This window comes from Schistocerca serialis, chromosome 2 (genome assembly GCF_023864345.2).
Source record: "Schistocerca serialis cubense isolate TAMUIC-IGC-003099 chromosome 2, iqSchSeri2.2, whole genome shotgun sequence".
NCBI classification, from domain to species: Eukaryota; Metazoa; Arthropoda; class Insecta; order Orthoptera; family Acrididae; genus Schistocerca; species Schistocerca serialis.
This window is the reverse complement of record NC_064639.1, coordinates 499,711,720-499,734,894: the sequence shown is the minus strand read 5'-3', so window position 1 is coordinate 499,734,894 and position 23,175 is coordinate 499,711,720. Positions and strand designations below refer to the sequence as shown.

At 37.4% G+C, this 23,175-nt stretch overlaps 1 protein-coding gene across 1 annotated transcript in view; it reads left to right on the top strand.

The window, feature by feature from the left end:
- LOC126457445 (unconventional myosin-XV) overlaps window positions 1-23,175 on the top strand; it is a 945,978-nt gene that overhangs the window by 679,893 nt on the left and 242,910 nt on the right. Inside the window, exons 36-41 of the mRNA XM_050093727.1 lie at window positions 369-518; window positions 8,413-8,661; window positions 9,859-10,007; window positions 17,672-17,782; window positions 21,556-21,665; window positions 22,144-22,241. Of these exons, the coding sequence (XP_049949684.1) occupies window positions 369-518; window positions 8,413-8,661; window positions 9,859-10,007; window positions 17,672-17,782; window positions 21,556-21,665; window positions 22,144-22,241 (867 nt within the window). The remainder of the gene's footprint in view (window positions 1-368; window positions 519-8,412; window positions 8,662-9,858; window positions 10,008-17,671; window positions 17,783-21,555; window positions 21,666-22,143; window positions 22,242-23,175) is intronic.

The window sequence follows — 23,175 nt, the reverse complement described above, 5'->3', positions numbered from 1 at the left end:
ATGCTGAGTCACAGATAGGCACAACAAAAAGACTGTCAGAAAGTAAAGTCATTGATGTTAAGCCATTTGTAGTGGGTACAACATATTACTGCATTAATTGCCAGTTATAGTCAACTTTTATTTGATGGGTCAGTGACAGCCCCTACTCTTAGGTCTAGCAGGCTAATTATGTGGAAGTGGTGGGAGGAAAAGAGAAAAAGTTTTCCAATTGACAGAAGATCTCATGACCCTTTCTGACTGTCTTTTTGTTGAGCCTATCTACGATTCAGCATCTCCACTATATGGTGGGTAGCAGTAATCCTTTTCATAATATTGTTACATTCCATTCTGGATTTTCCATTGTTCAACTGCAGGTTATAATCTTTCAGATTCCTCAGCAGGGTTCTCCTCTCAAAGAAGCTGCACCTTCACCTAGGAAAATGAGCCCCACAAAAAATGCACACTCAGCTTTCACAAATGTATTGTCTGAGCTCAAGAATAGGAAGAGTTCAGTTGAATCTACAACATCATACACTAAGGTAAGCTGTTACAATTAGTTTCTGATATTATTTTACTGAGTGAGTTTTCTGGGAGAAAACTTTTTGGTGTTATTGCTATAGAAACAGAACAACATTATTACCTCATAAAAATGAAACATCCAGAGAACTGGAACAATTAGACACTGAAGTAATTTTTTTCCTATACTACCTTTACCCTGAATATGAAGAATAAGGATGAAGATTCACAATGTGTTGTTTTATATTTATTATATTGCCTTCCTTACATCATTTTTATTGCTGAATGGATTCAAACAATTTAATGCCAGAGATTAGAGTGCCTTTTATCATTCTGTCAGTGCTATCACTGGCAGAAAATTCATTACATGTTTAGATCAGATGAGTTTTTCATTCCATTAATCGGTGTGGAGGAGATCCTTGTGAATATTGACAACTGCTTCCCTTCCACAATGTGCTCATTAAATGAGGAATCCCAAACTACTTCCAGCAGGAGTACTTGTTCCAATCATTATTTATGGTTTGTGTGTATTATTATATGTACATACTTGTATGTTCCATTTCCTTGTAATGATATCATATAAAATTTAAATGTTCATTTGGACAACATACATACTGTATTTTGCTGTGCATGGGTGGATAGTGGAATAAGTAAATAAAAATGGTGAATAAGCAAAACATAGAGTTGGGATATAGGTTAGTCATAAGCAAAGACAAACAGACATTGAATTTAATCTTATATGTTTATTGTATTAAATTGCCTAGAAACATGCACATACCCAACTTTGCAAATTCTTGACTTCCCTTGAGGTGGTTGTTTACTGTGGACAGTGTCTTACAACAATAATGACTCTTTTACTCTTGGTAAAATTTAGGTAATTTAGTTACCATTCCAAAACTTGTCTGAAGTAAGTCTTTTCATTCTTTAAGGTTAATAAACAAGTTTATATTAAAATTTAACTGTTTTTTTGTCAAGGAAATCCCAGTAATGCTGTTTGTGGAGATCATTTCTCTCTAGGCACTTTTTAATATATCAACTATAACTATATTTGCATGCTTGGAGAGTGTCTTTGTTTTGTCAGACAACAAGCTTCAGTTGAATCCAACCCCACTTCACAAGAGACAGTGTGCTGATGTGCACTGCCTATAATATCAGCTCACCGGCTGGTGTAACAGTTATTTGTTATGTTTGGGAACACTTCTGCCTAGCCAATATCTGCTTGGAGCTGCATTGATTAAGGCTTTGAAATTACATTAAGCATAATATTAAAAACACGCTCTACATGCAAGATCAATGGCAAATAAATAAAAATAAGCCAGAATCTGCCACAAGAGTACTTAGTTCCATGCTAGTTCATCTAAAGTGTATAAATGGGAATTCTGCTTCAGATCTCCCTGTGATCCTGCAAACCCCATATTTTGAACTTCCTATGCGTGTATGTCATCTTCCAACTTCTTCCTACTTCTTTCCAGTTGTTTGCTGCTAAAGATACTTACATCAGTTATGTTAATGATTGTCTTTAGCATGAAACAGATACTCATTACAGAAAAAAAACTATCCATTTGTCAAACAATGAAAAATCCAGAATAGAATGGTGACAGTAACAAAACGACTGCCAGCCTGGCCTTGGCAGCTAGAGACTGTGGTCACGTGTGTGAAAGTTGTGTTTGCTTGAATGTGCATGTGTATCATCTCGTCTAATTCAGAAGAAGGCCTTTTGGCCAAAAGCTTGTATGTTTAGCTGTCTTTTTGTTGTGCCTATCCATTCACTACCTGTTTATAGGACTCAAGCACTTTGAACTGAGAAAATGCATAAAACTGTAAAATAGTATATAATGAAGTTTGCACTACCACACAGGACTTTACAGAAAGAGGCACTTGCTCACTTGAGCATTATAAAGCTGTACCAAAAGACCGGGCCGTAATACTTTGCACGTCTGGTCAGACGATCATCTGCATGATTGAGCAATAGTGGGAGGGGGATTAGAAATTCTTGCAAGTGCAAAGCCATGTGCTGGAATTACTTACCCATTTTGTGGAAACAGCATTTTGACTCAAGAACATGGACCTACCATCATTCTAAACATCATCACAATCGGAAATTGTACTTCCACACTCATTGAACAGTCACTTCCTATATGACACATTAATTTTGTGTAATTAGTGTGAAATAATAACTGTTTGTTATTCAGGTGCTGTTTTGGACACTCAGAACAGTGCTTGAAAAGTGTTAGTACTTAGATAAATGTGGTACTAACTCAGAAATGAACAGTTCCAATGAAACATTCATATACATGATCTGCCTCCATGGCTGTCCAGTAGAGACTTGTAATTACAATCTTGCCAACATCAAAGCTGGCTCCCCTCCCACTAGACACAAGCTCTCTCACGATGAGTCCATTTGACATACCCAATTTTACAAATGAATGAATGCATACAAAATCTAACAGAGGAAACAAATTTATTAAGTTCTGTCCTCCATTACCCCCTTAGTATTTTAATTAAAATTCTTCTTTACCTGAAGTGTTAACAAACTACAGGGAATATTTGACAAAATTCTCAATATATTGTATTGAGATAACACATAGCAGACCAGTACAGGAATTCCCCTTCAACATAGCTGTTCCATGGGTATTTTAGTTCATGGAAGGTCTACCTATGTGAAGATTATTCTAGAACATTCTAGTTCCTCTGTGATTCCCCACACAAATTACCCACCCATCCAACTTCCAGCCTTGCCGCCCTTAGCAACTCACTGCCTCCTAATGTAATCTCTGAGTGTTTGCCTGCCTAATGTCATTTCATGTGCTCTATCCTTAAGTGAATAGCGTAATTTAAGACAGCATTGAGTTAGGAATTACAAGTTGTCAAACTACCATGGTTTTAGGAGAGGTCCCTGAAAACGTCCTAGAACTGGCACCATGTATAATTCTAATAATATTTTTCTTTATTTTGAAAATACAATCCCTGTAAGTTGAATTTCCTAAGAAAAATAATTTCATAAGTTGTTGAGGTTGTGTCTTTAGTCTACACTGGCAGGATGCAGCTCTCCAAGCTGTTCCGTACTGTGAAAGCCTGTTCATTTCTGCATAACTAATGCAACCTACATCCATTTCAACCTTCTTGCTGCAGTCAAGTCTCATTTCCCTCTACAATTTCTACCTTCAACGCTTCCCTTGGTAACTAAATTGACATTCCTTGATGCCACAATATGTGTCTTGTAAACCAATCCCATAATTTTTTTCTGCCCAATTCAATTCTGTACCTCCTCCTGATAAACTCATCTAATCTTCAGTATTATCCTGCAGCACCACATTTGAAAACCTTCTATTTTCTTCTGGTCTGATCTGTTTGACACTGACGTTTCACTTCCATACAAAGCTGCGTGGAAGTATGAAGAATAAGTTAGTTTCTTCATTTAAAAAAAATCACTTGTATTAGAAAGCTATGTGGAAGTATGAAGAATAAGTTAGTTTCTTCATTTTTAAAAATCACTTGTAATAGATCCAGCTGACCTAAGATAATTAATTCTAGAGCATGGGTTTACCAAGAAAGGTAGTTGTCTGTCTGTAATCCTAAAAACTTAACACTATTTTCTTTTTCTGTTGCTTTGTTCAGAAACACTATTTTTGTAGATTGAGAAGTTCTATGGAAAGTGTTGAATGGTATGTACTGAATCTTATCAAAATTCAGTGATAATCCACTTTCTGTGAAGTACCTTCAGATGTTTTCAACTATTTCATTAGGTGCCGTTACATTAACAGATCTAGTACTGTTTTTATTCTTGCAGTGCATCTTGTGGCAATGCAAGTAGATCAGTCATGTATATCAGAAACAACAGAGTACCAAAAAGTAGGACTCTGTGGCATGCCTTATCTGATAGCTCCAAATTGTCAGTACCTGCTATGATAATACGTAACTGACACACTCTGCATTCTGCCATGCAGATAATAAAAGCTATGAACCTACTGTTGTATTGTTTCATAATATTTTAGCTACCATCTTCTCACCAGTCTCTCGAGCCATCTTCTCCTCCTCAGCATAGACAGCAATGCTATACTGTTTCCAAAAATGTCTGTTTTTCTGATGACTTGATGAGGAGTGATAAGCCCTTGTAATAATTGTGTGTTTTCTAAGCAAAACTTTAGTGGCTACTCCCTTGTGAAAAGTGCCATTCTTTTGTTGAAAATGTTGCAGACATTTGTGATATTTAATCTAGAAGCAGAATTTGCTATTAAAATTAAGACATCGTTCATTTGTGTTGTGCAAGAAGTGTTTGTATTCAATAATTGTTGGAAGTTAGATGCATAGAAATTTCTATTGATTCACAGTATTTACAAGAATAATTTTCGAAATAAGTTGAATGGCTATACTATGCATTAAAATAACTCTAATTTTTCAATTTAAATATTGTGGATTGTTGAGGTGCTGTAATGAATTGTTACTATGAATTCAGCCCAAACATCAACAGTAGCAGAAAAGTTATTTTGTACTATGATTCTAAAAGCTGGTGCTATGCATGCTTACTTACTTACTCCTTGGCACTACAGCCCTTGTAGGGCCTTGGCTTCTCTGATGATCACAGCCCAATCCTGATAATTTTCTGCTCGTTTCCTCCATCTCCTGACTCCAATCTTTCTCAAATCATTTTCAACATCCTCCAGCCATCATTTCTGAGTCTCCCTTTGCTCCTTTTGCCACTTGGATTTCCTGTGTAAACCTTTTTGACAGCTCAATCCTCCAACTTTCACTCTACATGGTCCAGCTGTCTCAAACTGTTACACTTAATTTCAGTCACCAAGTCAGGATTTCTATACAGTTCTTCCAATTCCTTGTTTCTCCTTATCCTCCGTTGCCCCGCCTTATATAGGGCTCCGAAAATGTTTCTTAATATTTTCCTCTCCCATCTTCTCAAGAGCTCTTCTTCTGCTACAGTCATTGTCCATGTTTCTGAGCCATACATTACCACCAGTCTTATGACTGTTTGATAGACAGTCACCTTCGATTTTCTGCCCAGACTACATACTGAAGGATCTTGATCAGGGCCCAGTAAGCTCTATTTCCTGCAGCAATCCTAGATTTTATTTCTTCTCTTATTCTGCTATCCTCCATAACCAGCACTCCCACGTATTGGAACCTCTCACATCTCTCATAATTGCCTCCGTTCAACTTAATATATTTCTCTTTAACAACAGCTACGCATGCTACTATATCAAATCTTACACTTTCTTGAGAGGGTGGCACTAGAACAGAACTGTGGCAAACAATAATAAATAATCAATAACATTTATTAATACAGGGTGTACATAAAGTCTGGGAACACTTTCAATTATTTATTGCACAAGAACTAAACATTGTAACAATGTCATACATATTGCATTTTGAAGAGAAACTCTGATAGTGTTTTTTTAGAAACATTCAATATGCGAACTATGAGTGACCCAGCAGACGTCAATACGGTAATCGAATTTTTGCCATACCCGTCCCAACATGGCATTGTCGACTGTGGCAGTTGCTCATATTCTCTCCTTGAGCTCTCCTACATCACGGGGTAGAGGCGGTACATACACCAGATCTTTAATGTGTCTCCACAGAAAAAGTTACATGGAATGAGATCTGGTGATTGGAGAGGCCATTTCATGAAGCAGCTGTCCCCTTCTGTAGCATGCCCAATCCATTGATGTGGCAGCTCTGTGTTCAGGTACCCATGAACTTCATGATGAAAATGGGGTGGAGCCCCATTCTGCTGAAAGATGAACGGAGAGTCCGATTGCATTTGAGGCATCAGCCATTGCTGCAACATGTCCAAGTAGGAATATCCAGTGACAGTGCTCTCGGTGAAGAAGAATGGCCCGTACAGTTTTCGACGTGACTAGGCACAAAAAACGTTTATCTTTGGAGAATCACACTCAAATTCAATGCATTTGTATGGATGCCTTGTACCTCAGATTCGACAATTATGACGGTTCACTTTCCCATTAGTGTGAAAAGTGGTTTCATTGCTAAAAATTAAGCGATCAAGAATGCCATCCCCATCCTCATTCAGTTGTTGCAACTGTGAACAAAACTCAAAATGCTTGTCTTTTGTTGTTGTCATTGACCTTCTGCACTAGCTCCAATTTGAATGGTTTCATAGACAGCTTCTGTCGCAGGACTTTCCACACTGTCATTGAAGCCATTTTGAGTTCATGGGATGCATGACACACCAATTTCTTTGGACTCCTTATGAATGTCTCTCGTATGCGCTCCATATTCATTTCCCTCACACTGGGACGTCCGCTTCTCTTTGCCAAGCACAAGCAACTCGTCGTAACAAATTTGTTGCGCCAGTGGTAAAGGGCCTTCCTTGTTGGTGGCTTCTTACCATACTTGGCTCAAAACATCCATTGAACAGCTGTAGCATACTTGTTTTTGTCGAACTCCAACAGACAGAAAGCTTGCTTTGAACCTGAACTCACCATGTTTATAAGTAGTGTTGACTATCGACAAATTACCAAACCACGCTGAGGCAGTATACATGAAAATACCTTTCAAGGTTTCTCTTCAAAATAACATATGTGTGATACCTGTACAATTTTTTGTTCTTGTGGAATAAATAATTGAAAGTATTCCTGGACTTTGTGTACACCCTGTAGTTATGATACAATATTGTTCTTAACTTTGGTACATAGCACTAGATGTTGTACAACTAATACAATGAACTCTAAGTAACTTGGCATTCTGTTATATTATCACTATGACTGAAAGTACTATGCAGACATTTGCAATTAACTGTCACCATTGATCTGTAAATAGAGACTGCTAAGTCAAAACTATAGTCTTCTGAATGGACTTCTGGGAACTTTGATCTGTAGCATAATCGCATGAGATGCTGTCACTGTCAAAACCAGGGAAACCGCAGGAACTGTCAGAGTTTCCGCAGCAAGTCAACTTTTGTGCCTGTTGGCAGAAGGACCTCCATCCTTCCCAGTGCTAGACAGAAGCAAAATAGTCCACTGTTGACAGCACTCTCTGTGACAGCTGACAGCATGTATCAGCAGACAAATACAACACACTGAAGGACGTGGCACAGAAGCAGATTGTAGTCCTGATTGGCAAGTGCCATCTGGAGACGGCTGCTTGGAACTGAGAAAGTCCCAGGCAAGTGGTGTGGTGGTGTGGCCTCCCTTTGTGTTGCTGTGTACCTCTTGCCATGTACACAACACAGACAACTAAAACAACACTGTTTTGCTTCATTTGCTTATTATTCACATGATAAGTTGGCATTTTGACAGAAGTAGCATGCACTCATGTTTTGCTGGTTTGTGCCACTTATTTAGTGAGCAAGAACTATAACCAAAAGGAACTTAAAGGTTAACATAAACGAACAAAGATTGTTGCATAATTCATATCCCATGAAAACAATGCATTTTCGTAAAGATGCTATTATTCTCTTGTATCACAAGAAATATAAATCTACTCTTCACAACTCAGAATTACACATAGGATTTTTTTTCCCAAGGACTGTTAATCAGATAGCAGATAGTGTAAATGAAGTATAATTAAAGCATTGGACATATTCACAAATCAGATTTGATGTAAACATAAGATGTAGTTACATTTTCCATCAAAAGAGATTAAATATTCAGGAATTGAATGAAAGAACCAGATTTCCTGATTAATGGAGGCACCATAAATCCATAGAAGAGGGAAATCAATGATGAAAGAACATTTGAAAATCTTTTAAGTTTTGAATTTAAGTTGCTAAAGGATGGCTATGTGTCTATTCCTTACTTCTGTCCCTTGGCTTCTATAAAAATAAAGATTTTGTATTGTATGCTATTTGTCTTTTGCTTATCAATAGTTTCATCACATTCCATTATCTAACATTCTGTTATGGTTAAGATGTGAAAATATATCATATTCTTGGTGTTTTAGGCACCATCACCTGGAATGGCACCACCTCCTCCCCCTCCACCTATGCCACCACCTCCTGACCATTCTGACCCTTCAGAAGCTAGACCATTCTTAGATCCATATGGACGAGCAAAGACTGTTCGCATTGGGAAATGGCGATGGCCTCCTCCTAAAAATGAGACAGAAGATCCCAATGACAGTTTTTTGCAGTTCAAGCTGCGGCAGCATCAACGCAAGAATACACCACAGTCACAGCAGCAATACAGCCAGGTATGTTAGAATTTTATTTGTTAATAATGTCCACAAAGTTTGTAAACCAGCCGTACAATGCTCTGAAGAGTGTTTCTTTATTTACTTAGTAAAGATTTAGATGAATATTGTAATCATTCCTGAAAAACGTATTTCAAAGGAGAAACATATAAGATACATCTCATATAATCTTGTTATCTTGTAAATACGTCTCACCATTACTATGATGAACCACAGTGAAGCAAACTGACAGAGGTGTATAGCAAGCATTTTTCAAATAAAATAATAAGATAAATCATATGCATAAAATAAGGAAAATCCTGTAAGAACTAATAGTAGATATGATTCCTTTTGTTTTTAGATCTTAATTTCATTTTCTTTTGTATACAACGCAGAAAACAGCAAATCATTTGATTTTGGTGTGAAGTCCAATTCTTCACCCTACTACTGTTATCTGGAGTTGACAGTGTCATTATAAACCGTAAGATAGTGACTGATTTCTTTTCATTTCATATTCTGTGTTATGAGCTAGTAATACTGATGGGAGCTCTTTATCTCTTTTTATTGTAAAAATTAAGAGGGTAATGATATATAAATTGACTCCATACTCAAATAATATAAAATTGCATATATAAAAATGATTAGAAATATTATATTTTGTAGTGTGGTATACAGATCGTTTCAGAAATACTGATTGAATGGGTTACATATCATTCTCCATTGTTAGGCCAGTTGTAGAATACACAACAATGATGCAATATCCTAATAACAATGCTGCCAAACAAAAACACAAAAATATGAAATGCATTGTTAGGTTTTACAGACCATCAAACTATTAAAGACACTCTCATTTTGATTTATTTTGAGTGAAATAGCACAGAATCAACTTCAGCAGTCAGTGTGAACAATAACAGATTAACATGATCATTCTGTTTCTTTTTTTCCCCTCTCATTGCAATACTGTGAAAACATCAGATTTTCTATAAGCTTCTTTAAATTTATGACGAGATGTGAAAACAGAGTTATAAGTATTATGGTAGTAGTGTAATGCACTCTGGGGCTGGAAGTCATGAGTGACTAAAGGGCATGAAAAACAAAACAGGAAAGTAAAAGAACAATGAAAAGAAGAAAGATTAAAAGAAAGAATAGTGGAACAGCAATGCATATCTGAAGGATGAATGGCATATTTATAAAATATTGCTTCACTTTGAATTTCAGGAATATGGTGATATGACTGAGGGCATTGAATGGGAAGAATTTGAAATACCAGAGAGAGGGGGAAGGGTAACATCTCCTTCTCCAAGGAAGGACAGTCATTCCAGCAAACCACCAGAAATCTCTCCAACTAAAGAGAAATCTTCTGCAAAGTAAGTTTTCAAATCATGTTCTTTCTGGTTTTAAGTTCTCAACAACATTATCTCTGCAAAATTCACAAAAAGTACAAGGAAAGACAATCATTGACAGTATAAACAAAGGATTCAGCATTGAATAAGCTTATAAACAAGTTATGGATAACTCAGCTTCCAAACTTACAGTTCATCTTAGAGCATACGTATAACTACACACTTTCCTAATGCTGCAGAGCAACTGAATGTTTCAGTATACCATTGTTTACATGCCATTCAGGATTTCCATTGCCATATTAAAGTTTTTTTTTATGTATATGATTGTGAAATTACAGTCAAATAAACCTCCATTTCGATTAGACATTGAGATCAGTAGGCACTTAAGTAAGACTGAATAAGTTGCTATGCACACACACACACACACACACACACACACACACACACACACACACACACACACACACACACATGCAAATGCATGCATGTATGCAGGTTCATGGCTACATTGTCCCTGTTGACTGCATTGTACTCATGCTGCAGCTCAACTCTGTGTGTGTGTGTGTGTGTGTGTGTGTGTGTGTGTGTGTGTGGTACACTTATGCATTTTCTGTAGTAATTATATCTGAAGAAGGACGTTGTCTGAAAACTTACCAACACATCCAGTCTTGTTTATGTGGCTATTGACCACTTAACATGTCACCAATGTTTATTTTACATGTCTAGTTCCGTATACCAAATTGAGGAACAAATCTCCAAGGTCTTGGACCATGTCGGTACATGAAATTAAAACATAGAAGTAATAACAGATAAAATAAAATGTTTATGAACCCAAAAAAGATAAGCCATAAGTTGATGTAAATGGAATCAACAATATAACACAGGAATCAGCTTAATTTTTCAAGGAACTCCTCTACAGAATAGAAGGAGTGACCCATGAGGAAACCCTTTAGTTTTAATGTGAAAGTGCATGGATTATTGCTAAGATTTTTGAATTTTTGTGGTAGCTCATTGAAAATAGATGCAGCAGTATACGGCACACCTTTCTGAACAAGAGTCAAGGATGTGGAATCCAAATGCAGATTGGATTTCTGCCTAGTATTAACAGAGTGAAAGCTGCTAATTCTTGGGAATAAGCTGATATTTGTTAATAAGAAAGAGTAAAGAATATATATATTGGGAGGCCAGTGTCAGAATACCCAGACTAATGAACAGCAGCCAACAAGAGGTTCGCGAACTTACACCACTTATGCCCAAACTGCCCATTTCTGAGTCAAAAATATGCTTTGACAATGGGAAGAGTTACCCCAAAATATAACACCATATGTCTTAAGCGAATGAAAGTAAGCAAAGTAGACTACTTTTCATGGTGAACTATCACTTACTTTAGATACTGTTCAAATAGTAAAAATGGCAGCATTAAGTCTTTGAACAGGATTCTGAATGTGGGCTTTCCATGACAGTTTACTGTCTATTTGATCACCTAGAAATCTGAACTGTTCAGTTTCTCTAATCATATGCCCATTCCTTTTCTACAAGCCATGGACTTATCTCATGAACGGCACTATTTGAAACAGTGCCAGCATTGCAAGCAATATCGTTTACTATTGAGCTAGTGTCATCAGCAAACAGAAATATTTTAGAATCAGTTGTAATACTAGAGGGCATATCATTTATATAAATAAGAAACAGGAATGGCCCCAACACTGATCCCTGGGGCACCCCTCATTTAACCATGCCCCACTTATACCTCACATCATACCCATTCTCAACACTGTGGGTAAGGACCTTTTGCTGTCTGTTGTTACAGTAAGAGGTGAACCAATTGTGATCTATTCTCTGTATTCCATAATGGTCCAACTTCTGGATCAATACTTTGTCATCAACACAAATGCCTTGGTTAAATTAAAAAAAAAGATGTCTCGCTTTTGGAACCTTTTCTTTAATCTATCCAGTACCTCACAGAGAAAAGAGAATATAGCATTTTCATTTGTTAAACTACTCCTAAAACTAAACTGTTCATTTGATAGCAAATTATGTGAAATAAAATGATGAATTATCTCCTTACATACAAAGCCTTTTCAATAACTTTAGCAAACACTGATGGCATATGAATAGGTCTAAAATTGCCCACATTATCCCTTTCTCCCTTTTTATAAAGAAGGTTTACTAATGAATACTTGAACCAGTTCAGGAAACTGACCATTCTTAAAGGAAAAATTACAAGTATGGCTAAGTATGAGGCTAACATGTACAGCACAGTACTTTAATATTCTGACAGGTACTCCATCAATACATTTACTACTTCCATTATTTTTATTCCACAAAGTACTTTTCATCATTGTATAATTTTCAGTCTGCTTGGTTCAGGGATAAGGTTCTGATAAATAACAAAATATAATCTATAGTGCATAGCCTAATATTTTAATAACCACAGCACATCAAGCAGTTAGTCCATAATTTTTGGATTTTGAAAGTCACTAATTTATATCTTTGATTACTTAAAAATATAAAAATTGAGGTTATTGTTGAAAATAAAACTGTTTCTCTTTTTTTGCTCCCACCCATACACTTTTCAATGTTTTCTGCATCATTGTCAATTAATTCTGTAATTTCTTAAATCCATATTTGGGTTCATATCAGGCAGTCTGCCTCATTTACCACTACTGTTATTTGCAATGCTCTGCACCAAACAGACAACAAAGCAGCTATTTGTATACAAGATAATAAACGATTAGTTTGAGATAAGCACTACAAATGACAATAAGAACAGGAATAATCTTACAGACAAATTTTGATCTTGGAGACTTAGGCGTAAGTCCTTACACATGAAGTGAGGGATGGATTTTAGCAGCAAAGTGAAAGACTAAGTATTTCTGATAACAAACTGTAGAAAATGAATATGTGTACCAAGTACAGCAACAGGCCATATCCACAACCAAATATTGACTAGTTGTTGATGAAACAATACCAAAATATGTCTGGATGAAAGTAAAAGAATAAGGGCCACTGTTTTTCTCTAATTGAAGATCTCGCAGTATTTTCTAACAGACCATTTTCACAACTTTTGAGACTGTGGAGCCACTGCTTCTCATTCGTGTAGCTCCTCAGTTGGCATCATGAGGCTGAGTGCATCTCATGCCAGTCCTACCACCAAGGAAAAATCCTTGGCAGTACCAGGAATCAAACCTGGGTTCTTTACCTGGCAGCCATCTACTGTGTCCATTGAGCTACAGAGATGGCATGATGGTTAGCATTGCTATCTACTGACATGGACATGATGACTTCAAATATTTTGTGGAATGAAAACATTGGGAATGAGGTTTACTAAATGGCATTAGACTGAGTGATTGGCATCAAGTTGGGAACCACATGACACTTACTTATCTTTTCAGTCATTTATTATTTCGAAGTAGGAAAAGAGTGGTAATAGTAGTACACTTTTCTGTCCACTGGCAACCATTCTACAACCACCTCCATCCGTCTCTCATCCTGATTCCACATCATCTGCAGTAATGATACAATATACCCATTGAAGATATTTTTTTAAATTAAAAGTGACATGTATATTGTCAATAGGCTCTTTACTGCCACACTCAAAAACCAGTTGATTTTGTAAATATGCAGATGAAAATGGGAAGTGTTACACCGTATGACACCAGTCCAATTTTTTCAAGATTTATATGAGATGTTCATCAAGTAACAGGTATAAAATTATTAAAATTTCATTCCATTTGGAATGGATGTCCATCATCATTGAGCATGAGGTTTGGTTCTCATAGACATGAATACATTTTTGTATTTGTTGTGGCAAGGAAGCAAACAGCTTCCAGGTGTCATCTTAAGGAAATTCTTCCCATGCCTGGAACTCATTTCATATCAGTTCATGAAGACTGCATATTGGATGCTGTTATGAAAGTATATATCTTCCCATTACATTGCAGACATGCTGTATGTATGACAAATAGGGGACTTATATTCCAGTCAATGATCTGTACATTCCTGTGAAATTATACTATTCTGTTGGAATATGCCATCTACTACCTTGGTCATGAAGTGTGTGACAACATAGTTTACCATTTGTGCCACGTACTAGCGAGCATTAATAATAGCTTCAACCATTACCAAATCAATCCTGTTATCATATCAAGTAGCTCCCTACACCCTGACACCAGAAATTGGGGAGGTTTGCACATTGAAAATCCCTGCTTCTTGTGCCCTTTCACCGCATCACCTACAGATATGTTGGTGTCAATCTTATCGGCACAAATACCAGCAGGACTCATCGCAGAACACCACATAATGCTACTCAATGTCCCAGTTAACTCTGGCTCTACACTACACAAGTCTGCAGTATGGTATCAGTGGTAACTGACACTTGAAAATTTTGTGATCTTAACCCACCTTCCAGCAACATTCCCAGTGGCTCATGGTGACACTCCGTCTGAGATCTCTGCTGAAATTTAGCTGTTGTTATCCATACATTTGTCATAGCCACTCGAACATTCCTACAATTGTTTTGTAGCATCGTCATAGGTTCATCTCATCACCACTCTTTCTGCAGTCATTACACTACCACCAGCTGTCAGTGGGCCACTCCTTTGTTCATTATGTCAATGATTCCGTCTTTATCAAAGCTTAAAAGATGGTGACAAGCTGGATGTGCACATTTTGCGGGCAAGCTGTGTTGCAATCTCCATCTGGAAAGTTCCAGTAACGTTAGACAGACACGATAGCCACCATGTATGCATACCAATCTTCATCTTTGTCAATGACATTTTCTGTACTGAAAATAAAATCCCAATAAGATGAAATTTTAGTTGCTATATACCACAGGTATAAAAATGTAGGAGTGTCAGAACGTCATTTTCATTCTGCAGCGGAGTGTGTGCTAATATAAAACTTACTAGCAGATTAAAACTGTGTGCTGGACTGGGACTAAAATGTGTGCCAGATTGAGACTCCAACCCAGGAGCTTTGCCTTTCACAGGAAAGTGCTCTACCAACTGAGCTACCCGAACATGACTCACAACCTGTTTTCACAGCTCGACTTCTGCCAATACTTCATCTCCTACAGGTCTCCCGAACTTCACAAATTCTGTTGCATACCTTGCAGGACTAGCACTGTTGGAAGAAAGAATATTGTTGAGACATGGCGTAGCTGCAGCTGGGGGATTGTTTCCAATGAAATTTTCACTCTGAAGTGGAGTGTGTGCTGATATAAAGGTAGGAGATGTGGTACTGGCGGAAGAAACACTGTGAGGATGCGACGTAAGCCATAATCGGGTAGCTCAATTGGTAGAGCACTTACCCGCAAAGGCAAAGTTCTTGGATTCGAGTCCCGGTCCAGGACAAAGTTTTATTCTGCCAGGAAGTTTCATATCAGCACACACTCCACTGCAGGGTGAAAATTTTGTTCTGGAAACAATCACCAAAGCTGTGGCTTATGCCATGCCTTCACAGTATCCTTTCTTCCGGGAGTGCTAGTCCCACAAGGTACGCAGTTGAATTTCTGTCAAGTTTGGAAGGTAGGAGATTTGGGAGTCATGCTCAGGTAGCTTAGGTGGCATAGCACTTGCCTGTGAAAGGCAAAGATCTGGGATTTGAGGCCCTCTCTGACACACAGTTTTAATCTGCCAGGAAGTTTCAGTGGAACATCTGTTTCAAATTGCTCAGTGAAGGCATTCATGCTGAGTGCTTTCCATTTCTGTCAGTATAAAAAAGTAAATAAAAATTCAGTGATACTGTATAAAGAAGCTCACGATGAATGAGCAGAGAAAATTAAAGGGAATTTGTTGATGATTACTTTATTTCTCTACATCTCCTATGATTTGTATGCTTTGTTTTTGTCCCTCCCCTCCTTTTCTATTTTGCCTTAATGATTCTGTTTATTAATGTGTAGTGTAACATTAAAAAAATTGCTTTTTCAGGGGTTTGATCTTCTCCTTCACATTTCAGTACCAAAAATGTATATTCATTTCCTTATTCCTTATAATCACTCCTACACATTACCCCCATGTTTCAGAGAAAAGGGATTTTCGGTTGCCAGTTTGTTGGATTTACTTTCGATTTCCAAACATTGTTTTTCCTTACTCTTGTCCTGTTACTTACCTGAGGCCTGTTGATGCTGAACAGGAAAAATAAGAAGAAACAACACAGCAGATTCTTGTCTGGATATTGGTTAGTGATCACTTGATTGACTTACAGTGTTGACTGTGGTAAAACTTCTCTCAGGATATGTAACACTGTGACAGAAACGCTACAAAGCCCACTTTGCATGGAATCCTCAAAATGATTGTTTTAATGTAATAAGCAGAAGTTGTACTATACTGCAGGCTGGAATGTCCTCTAGGGAGTCAGCTATGTACATCAAACAGGATCTTTTAAATTCTCACTCACTGTATATCTTTTCTTCCTTCCTTTATTGCTTCTTGTTGCAGGATTAATTTCTACATTAGAATATGTGCCCCAGAGTAATGAGAAATGCTCAGAATTGTAAGATTTCCTTTGCTTTTCATATTTGATGCTCTGAAGCGAACAACTTGGGCTGTAGGTGTGTCCATTCATTGTTTGGGCTGTGCCTGATGTGCTTCACTTAGGGCAGCTTCATTTAAAGTCATTAGTAGGTAATTTTTGTTAATTAGCAATACAAGTAAACTCAATACTGGACCTTGGAAAGTCACCAAATTAATTTTTTTCCCTTTCCAAGTTTAATTTTATTTGCATGGTACAGTCTAACATTATGATTTGCTGCTTCCTGTTATCAAGATATGATTCTATTCATATGTGAGAATACCATGGTCTATACAAGACTCAGAAATGTAATAGAATATACCAGTTGGTTACTGTTGGTGTTCAGCTATGCCAGTATCTTGTTTGTGAGGTTATATATGGCCTTCTCTGTTTAGTATTGTTTAAGAAAGCCAAAGAGGGACAGTTAGGAACTTATGGTATGAAAAGTGACTCGGTAATCGATTATTCACCACATTCACAAAATGGTTTCAAAAGTTTAGAAGGAATGGTCACCTACTTTGTCATGATACTATCTCACATTTTGAAACTAGCAATTCCTTTGGGGGGGGGGGGGGGGGGAGGCTAGGTTGGGAAAGGTTAAAAAAAGGAGGACAGCTCACTCAGACCCTGGGACAAGCTGTAGTGGGGGCAAGGGTCTAGCCAAAGGTGAGTACTGGCCAACAATTCTGTCTCATAATTTACTAGAGCACGTTATCTCAGGTTACAAGCTTCTATCCTTCTTCAAAGGATAGATATATAAACAGTTAAATAATTGTGCACATGACCTGGCATGAACTATAGGGCCACAGTGCCAGAACTATATACTTTCATGTGTGCTTACTCAGAAGTAAAACAAATAATTGTAAGCCAACTTAGTATGTTCCAGTTCTTGTTTATGCACCTATCTTCTGTCCAGCACATGCTCTATACAGTGAAAGGTTACTTATCTTTCCATTGTGTCTTTGGTGCTGCTAAATCCAGGTTTATTTTATTTACAGCAATTATTACTCATTGAACTTGGTTATTTACTGCAGTCACACCTTCACAATGGTACAGGCTATCATAAAATAACCAGGTTTAGCTCATTAACAATTGGTGTGTGCCTTGAAGACATGATCCCTCCCCTTACTACTGTTTGTCTTGTGCCTAATCAGCATTTGCACATGTGTTTGCAGGGCATTTGAAGTTGGTGCTTCACGTCCAGCTCCAGGAAGTATAGGAAAGCTCCGCATCAGCAGTGAAATGCGATCAAAATTGGAAATGGTGACAGCAAATCATAGTATCAGGTAAATACGCTTGCTTAACTTATCAAATGACTGTTTCTGTTTTATGTCAGAGGGAAAGGTTACTGCTGAAGAGTATAAGAGTCACTGCTTCATGTTGTAGGTAACAGTTTAACTTATAACAGCATGACAGATGCTTTCAATAGAAAGCCTGTGGTCTAGAGGTAGCATCTTTGACTACTAATCAAAGTGTCATGGGTCCCAAAATTGAACCAATCCACTGATAAATTTTTAATAAAAGTCATCAGCAATGGCAGCCAAAGGCTTCCTGCATAAGAAGTTAACCTGGAAATGCCAATGGCCTTGTCAGAGAGGGTGGAGGGGCAAACAGAGGTTCAGGGCACTCTCTTGCTCTTAATGTGGGATACTGCCACTAAAAGGTGGAAGAATCAGTGTTGATCAACAGCATGAGGATGCAGAAGACAATGGAGACTACTGCATTAAAGACACATAATGTATATCAATGGGCCATGTGGCCTGTGATTGAGAAAGTGTCATAATGTCATAATGATCTCTTCATTGGCAAAAGATTCTGGATGAGCCCCCAATTTGGATCTCTAGGAGGGTACTGCCAAGGGGGAGGTGACCATAAGAAGAAGATGGAATAACCAAAGAAAGGGAACATTCTACGAGTATGAGTGTGGAATGTAAGATGGTGAATTTAGTAGGAAAGCTTGGAAAATTTGAAAAGGGAAATCTCAAAGATTCAGTCTAGATATAGTGGGGACCAGTGAAGTGAAATGGAAATATGATAAGGATTTCTGGTCAGACTATTACAGGGTAATATCAACAGCAGCAGAAATGGTAAATCAGGCATGGGATTCATTTTGAATAGGAAAGTAGGACAAAGTGTGGGCTACTGTGAACAGTTGAATGATAGAGTTGTAATGATCAGATTCGACAGCAAACCAATTCTGACAACAATAGTTCACTTAGATGCGCCAACATCGCAAACAGAAGATGAAGAGAAAGAAAAAGTTTGTGAGGATCCTGAACATAAATTCAGTATGCAAAGGGAGATGAAAATCTAATAACTGTGGGGGATTGGAACCTGGTTGTAGGGGAAGGAATAGAAGAAAGGGTCATGGGATAATATGGACTTGGCAGTAGGAATGAGAGAAGAGAAAGACTACGGTAAATTTCACTATATAATAATGAAAACTCTCTTCAGTAATGACAAGAGGAGGAAGACTCAGAGACACGGGAACATTCCAGCTGGGTTACATCTTGGTCAAACAAAGATTCCAAAATTAGACACTGGATTATAAAGCGTATGCAGGAGTGGATACAGATTCAAATTACAATTTAGTAATGATGAAGAGTAGACTGAAGTTCAAAAGAATCGTTTGGATGAATCAGTGTGGAAGGAAGTGGGATACTGAAGTACTGACGAATGATGAGACACATTTTAAGTTCAATGAGGATGTGGATACTGCAGAGCAAGGAGGACATAAAAAGCAGACTAATGTTGTGTTGGCTACTGTAGGAGTCAGTTCGGACACAAACATGGAAGGAGGGACGTTGCGATGGCCAGTTGTAGGAATCCAAATCATCTGTACAAAACACTTGAAGATTAATATAACTCTTTATGTCTAAAAAGACAATAAACTTAACTTCTCTTTAACCTTGTGCCTCTTACGTACAAGGACTCTACTCTCTATTACTACTCACAGAAGCAGGCTAAGTAACGTCCTCCAATTACTTCGTCCTGATGCTCTTAAAGCCTACAGCCAAACTCGGCCGACCAGTGATGGGCGATTAATTAAATCAGCATTGATAGGGGTGCTGAACTCTTGTCTTCCTGGAGATGTGGCGCTGCGGTGCTCTTTCCATTGGCATGTAGGTTGGCATCTTCTTGATGCCATTTTGCAATGCTGTGCTACTTAGTGTGCAGTCGATGCTTTAGGTCTGCACAAGTAGCGCAGACAGAGAGGGCATTCCTTGCCAAGAGAAATCTACTGGTTTCAAACATAGGTCTTGATTTGAGGAAGAAATTTCTGAGAATGTACGTTAGGTGCATAGCATTGTGTGGTAGTGAATCATGGACATTGAGAAAACTGGAGCGGAAGAGAATCTGAGCATTTGAGATGTGTTGCTGCAGAAGAATGTCGAAAATTAGGTGGACTGATAAGAAACAAATGGAAAACACTGGCAAGAAGAAGGGGCATGGTTACAGGACATGTGTTATGACACCAGCCATCAGTCATTTCTCTATAAAACTCTACACTTGTGTACAATCAGTGTTTAAAAATTTACAGAAGCAAGTCACTGAAAAAACAATACTGTGTAACATATAGTTATGACCAGGCAATTTGTAAGGAACATAAATGAGGCATTATTTGGCAGGAAGCTAAACATTTGCTTAAAATGGTATATGTTAGCGTATGCAGCACTTACATAGTTGTATTTCTCAAAATAGAAGTTGCTATGATATGGTACATTCTTCGATTATTCATCATTAAAGTGCAAGTGCAGAGTTTCCATGAAGTAACTAAAGTGCAGTGTAATGGAACAACTCGTGGTAGCGATTGGGATAGCTTGACCACTGTGGCTTTTTGTGTTGGATTATAGCAGTGCAATACACTGAAAATGATGAGTTATATGCAAGTAGCCATTGCCAAGTGTTCATACAGTTTTATTTATTTCATTTTATTTTTTACGTTCTACAGTGCTTTAATCAGTACAGTGTAACTCCACAAGTTATTGTTTACTCTCCAGTGAATATGTTGTGTGTTCATGATGGACAGTTGATGAAGATAAACATCATACTACCATGTATCACAGAGAAAATGCCACAGAAATGTGAGAGGTTGATCAATGATGCTGGGATCAAATATTTTAAAAATAGTGTATGACAAAATGTCAGGTTTAAAATCAGTGTATTGTATGGAAAATGTGTGCCCTCAGTTGATAGCAGATTGTTAAACTAAATAAAAATTACAACAATAAAGCATGTAGAAAACAAGAAATCATCCAAAGGATTAAAATGTCATATAAGTGGAAAGCACTTAAAACAAATAAATATCTCACTCTTGTCCACTAAAATCCTAGTTTAAAATAGGAGAAGAAAATTTTCCACTTGTGAGACCATCATGTAAAACATGTGAAAGGAAAGATCACACAATATCATCGATTTAGAGTTTCATCTTATTGTGTACTTTTGCCTATATTATGTAACGATGGTCTTAACTGAAATGAAGGCACCATAGATGTAACTACAAGCTGTGTTGCAATAGAAAAAGCCTGCAACATTCACAGTTTTCTGTGTAATATTACATTAGTGTGCACCAAATACTTTTTAAGTAACTCTTCCTTTTAAAATGACAATATTACAAAAAGGATGGATCACGACTCACCTTATAGAGGAGATGCTGAGTTGCAGACAAGTACAACAAAAAGTCTGTTAAATGTGGGATCTTGCCATAAAGGCCTCCTTCTAACATAGAAAAAAACAAACACATTCACACAAACACAACTTACACACACGCACGACCACTGTCTCTTGCCACCGATGCCAGACCTTTTATGATATTTATAGTCCTTCGATGATGAGATCATTAAGCAGGTGATATGTAGCATTATAAGTAGCACAGATTATTTCCATTTCATAGAATATGTTTTCTCAACTGACTCATTAATTCCTTTAACTTTCTAAAATTTATTGCTCGTACATATTAGATTTTGAAACACACTAGAATGCTGTATTTATTATGAAAAATAAGACTGAAAATGTGTTTTAGTACACATATTGTATGCCCTTTTCAATATCTGTGCAGGGCAAGTAACAAACCAGAGAAGCCAGCTGTTCTTCCTGCTAAGCGAGAAGATGCTCGTCCAGTGAGGAAGTTAGAAGATAATCGCCGACACATGCTAGAGCAGCAACTGAGTGAGTTGTGCTAACTATTACAGTACAATATATTGGAAATTTAAGTTATGTATTTTTAGCAAGTTAATGTTGAATACCATGGGTCTGACAGAATGAGCGACTTATACAATAAAATACTTTGGCTTTTTATCTCTGTTTAGAGGACAGTGGAGGGCTTATCATCCGTGGTTAACGTACTTGTGGCAACAGGCTCATAATTGGTTTTTAGCACCAGTTTCTTGTATGTGTTGTTCTCCTTTGTGCATGATTCATAGAGTATTAAATTCCTGTAACTTGTTCAGAAGAAAATAACTGGTGCATCTTTCATTTCCTGTTTCATTTTAAATCTTGTTCATATATCTTACAGTCTGCTTTCAAAACTAGATATTTATTCATTTGTCAGAAATACACCTTTGCTTATTAATAAACTGTACATTTCAACTTTGAATAGAATTTAAAATATGTGTTCTGTTTCATTGCCACTCTGATTTTCTTCTAGCCGGTCGGTGGGACTCTGTTGACTCCATTGCAGACATTCGAGGTGTTAGCAAGGAAGAACGATCAGATGTACAACAAACAAATATTGTCCGGAGCCAGGTACCACCTCTTTTCATATTCAGACACAGTTTTACATTGATAGAAAATTCAAGAGGGAATATAATGTGTATATAAGGATAGACCACTACTTTTAAGTCAATTCCGCCAACTATCCCCAATCTCTCTGTACGGAGCATTGACTGTCTTCTTTTTTATATCATAAGCACATCTTTAGCAGAATGGTTTAAGCAGTTGGTACAGTCTCTGAAGAGCCTCTTTAGATCCAAAACTTGTTATCATAGACAATTGTATAATTCTCTCCTAACATTCTTGAATTGAAAAATTGAGACAGGAATGTTATGTAAATGTTTGCATAGTGTACTTTTTGTCCCAAGTTCAATTATGTGAGGGTCATTCAATAATTAAAGAGACAAATTGGCCTCGAGAAAAAAGTGTTTATTTTTACAAAACAATACTTTTTCTACTTCTCAATATAATCCCCTTGAACATTTATGCACTTGTTCCAACAGGTTACAAGCTTTTATCTTGATATTTCCCACAAACTTGTTTATGTCCTCATTGTCCTGGAACCTTTTCCCATGTAATGCCTCCTTCAGTGCACCAAACAAATGGAAATCACTAGGTGCTAAATCATGACTGTAAGGGGTTGAGGCAGTACTTCATAGCCCGTTTTGTCAATGGTTTTTTGGGTTAGTTGAGCTACATGAGGATGTGGGTTGTCTTGCTGAAGAATCACACTTCTCCTCTGAGATCCACAATGTCTCCCTCTCATGACTGGCTTCAGCTTGTTTAAAAGCAAATCTGAGCAATATTGGCTGTTCTTTGTTTGCTGCTCTTCGAGATAATCATGAAAAACTGGACCTTCAGTATCCCAAACCCCTGACAACATGACTTTTCCTGCTGATGCTTGGGTTTTGATTTTTTTCTGGACAGGTGAGTTATTGTGCTTCCACTCTATGCTTGTGTCTTTTTT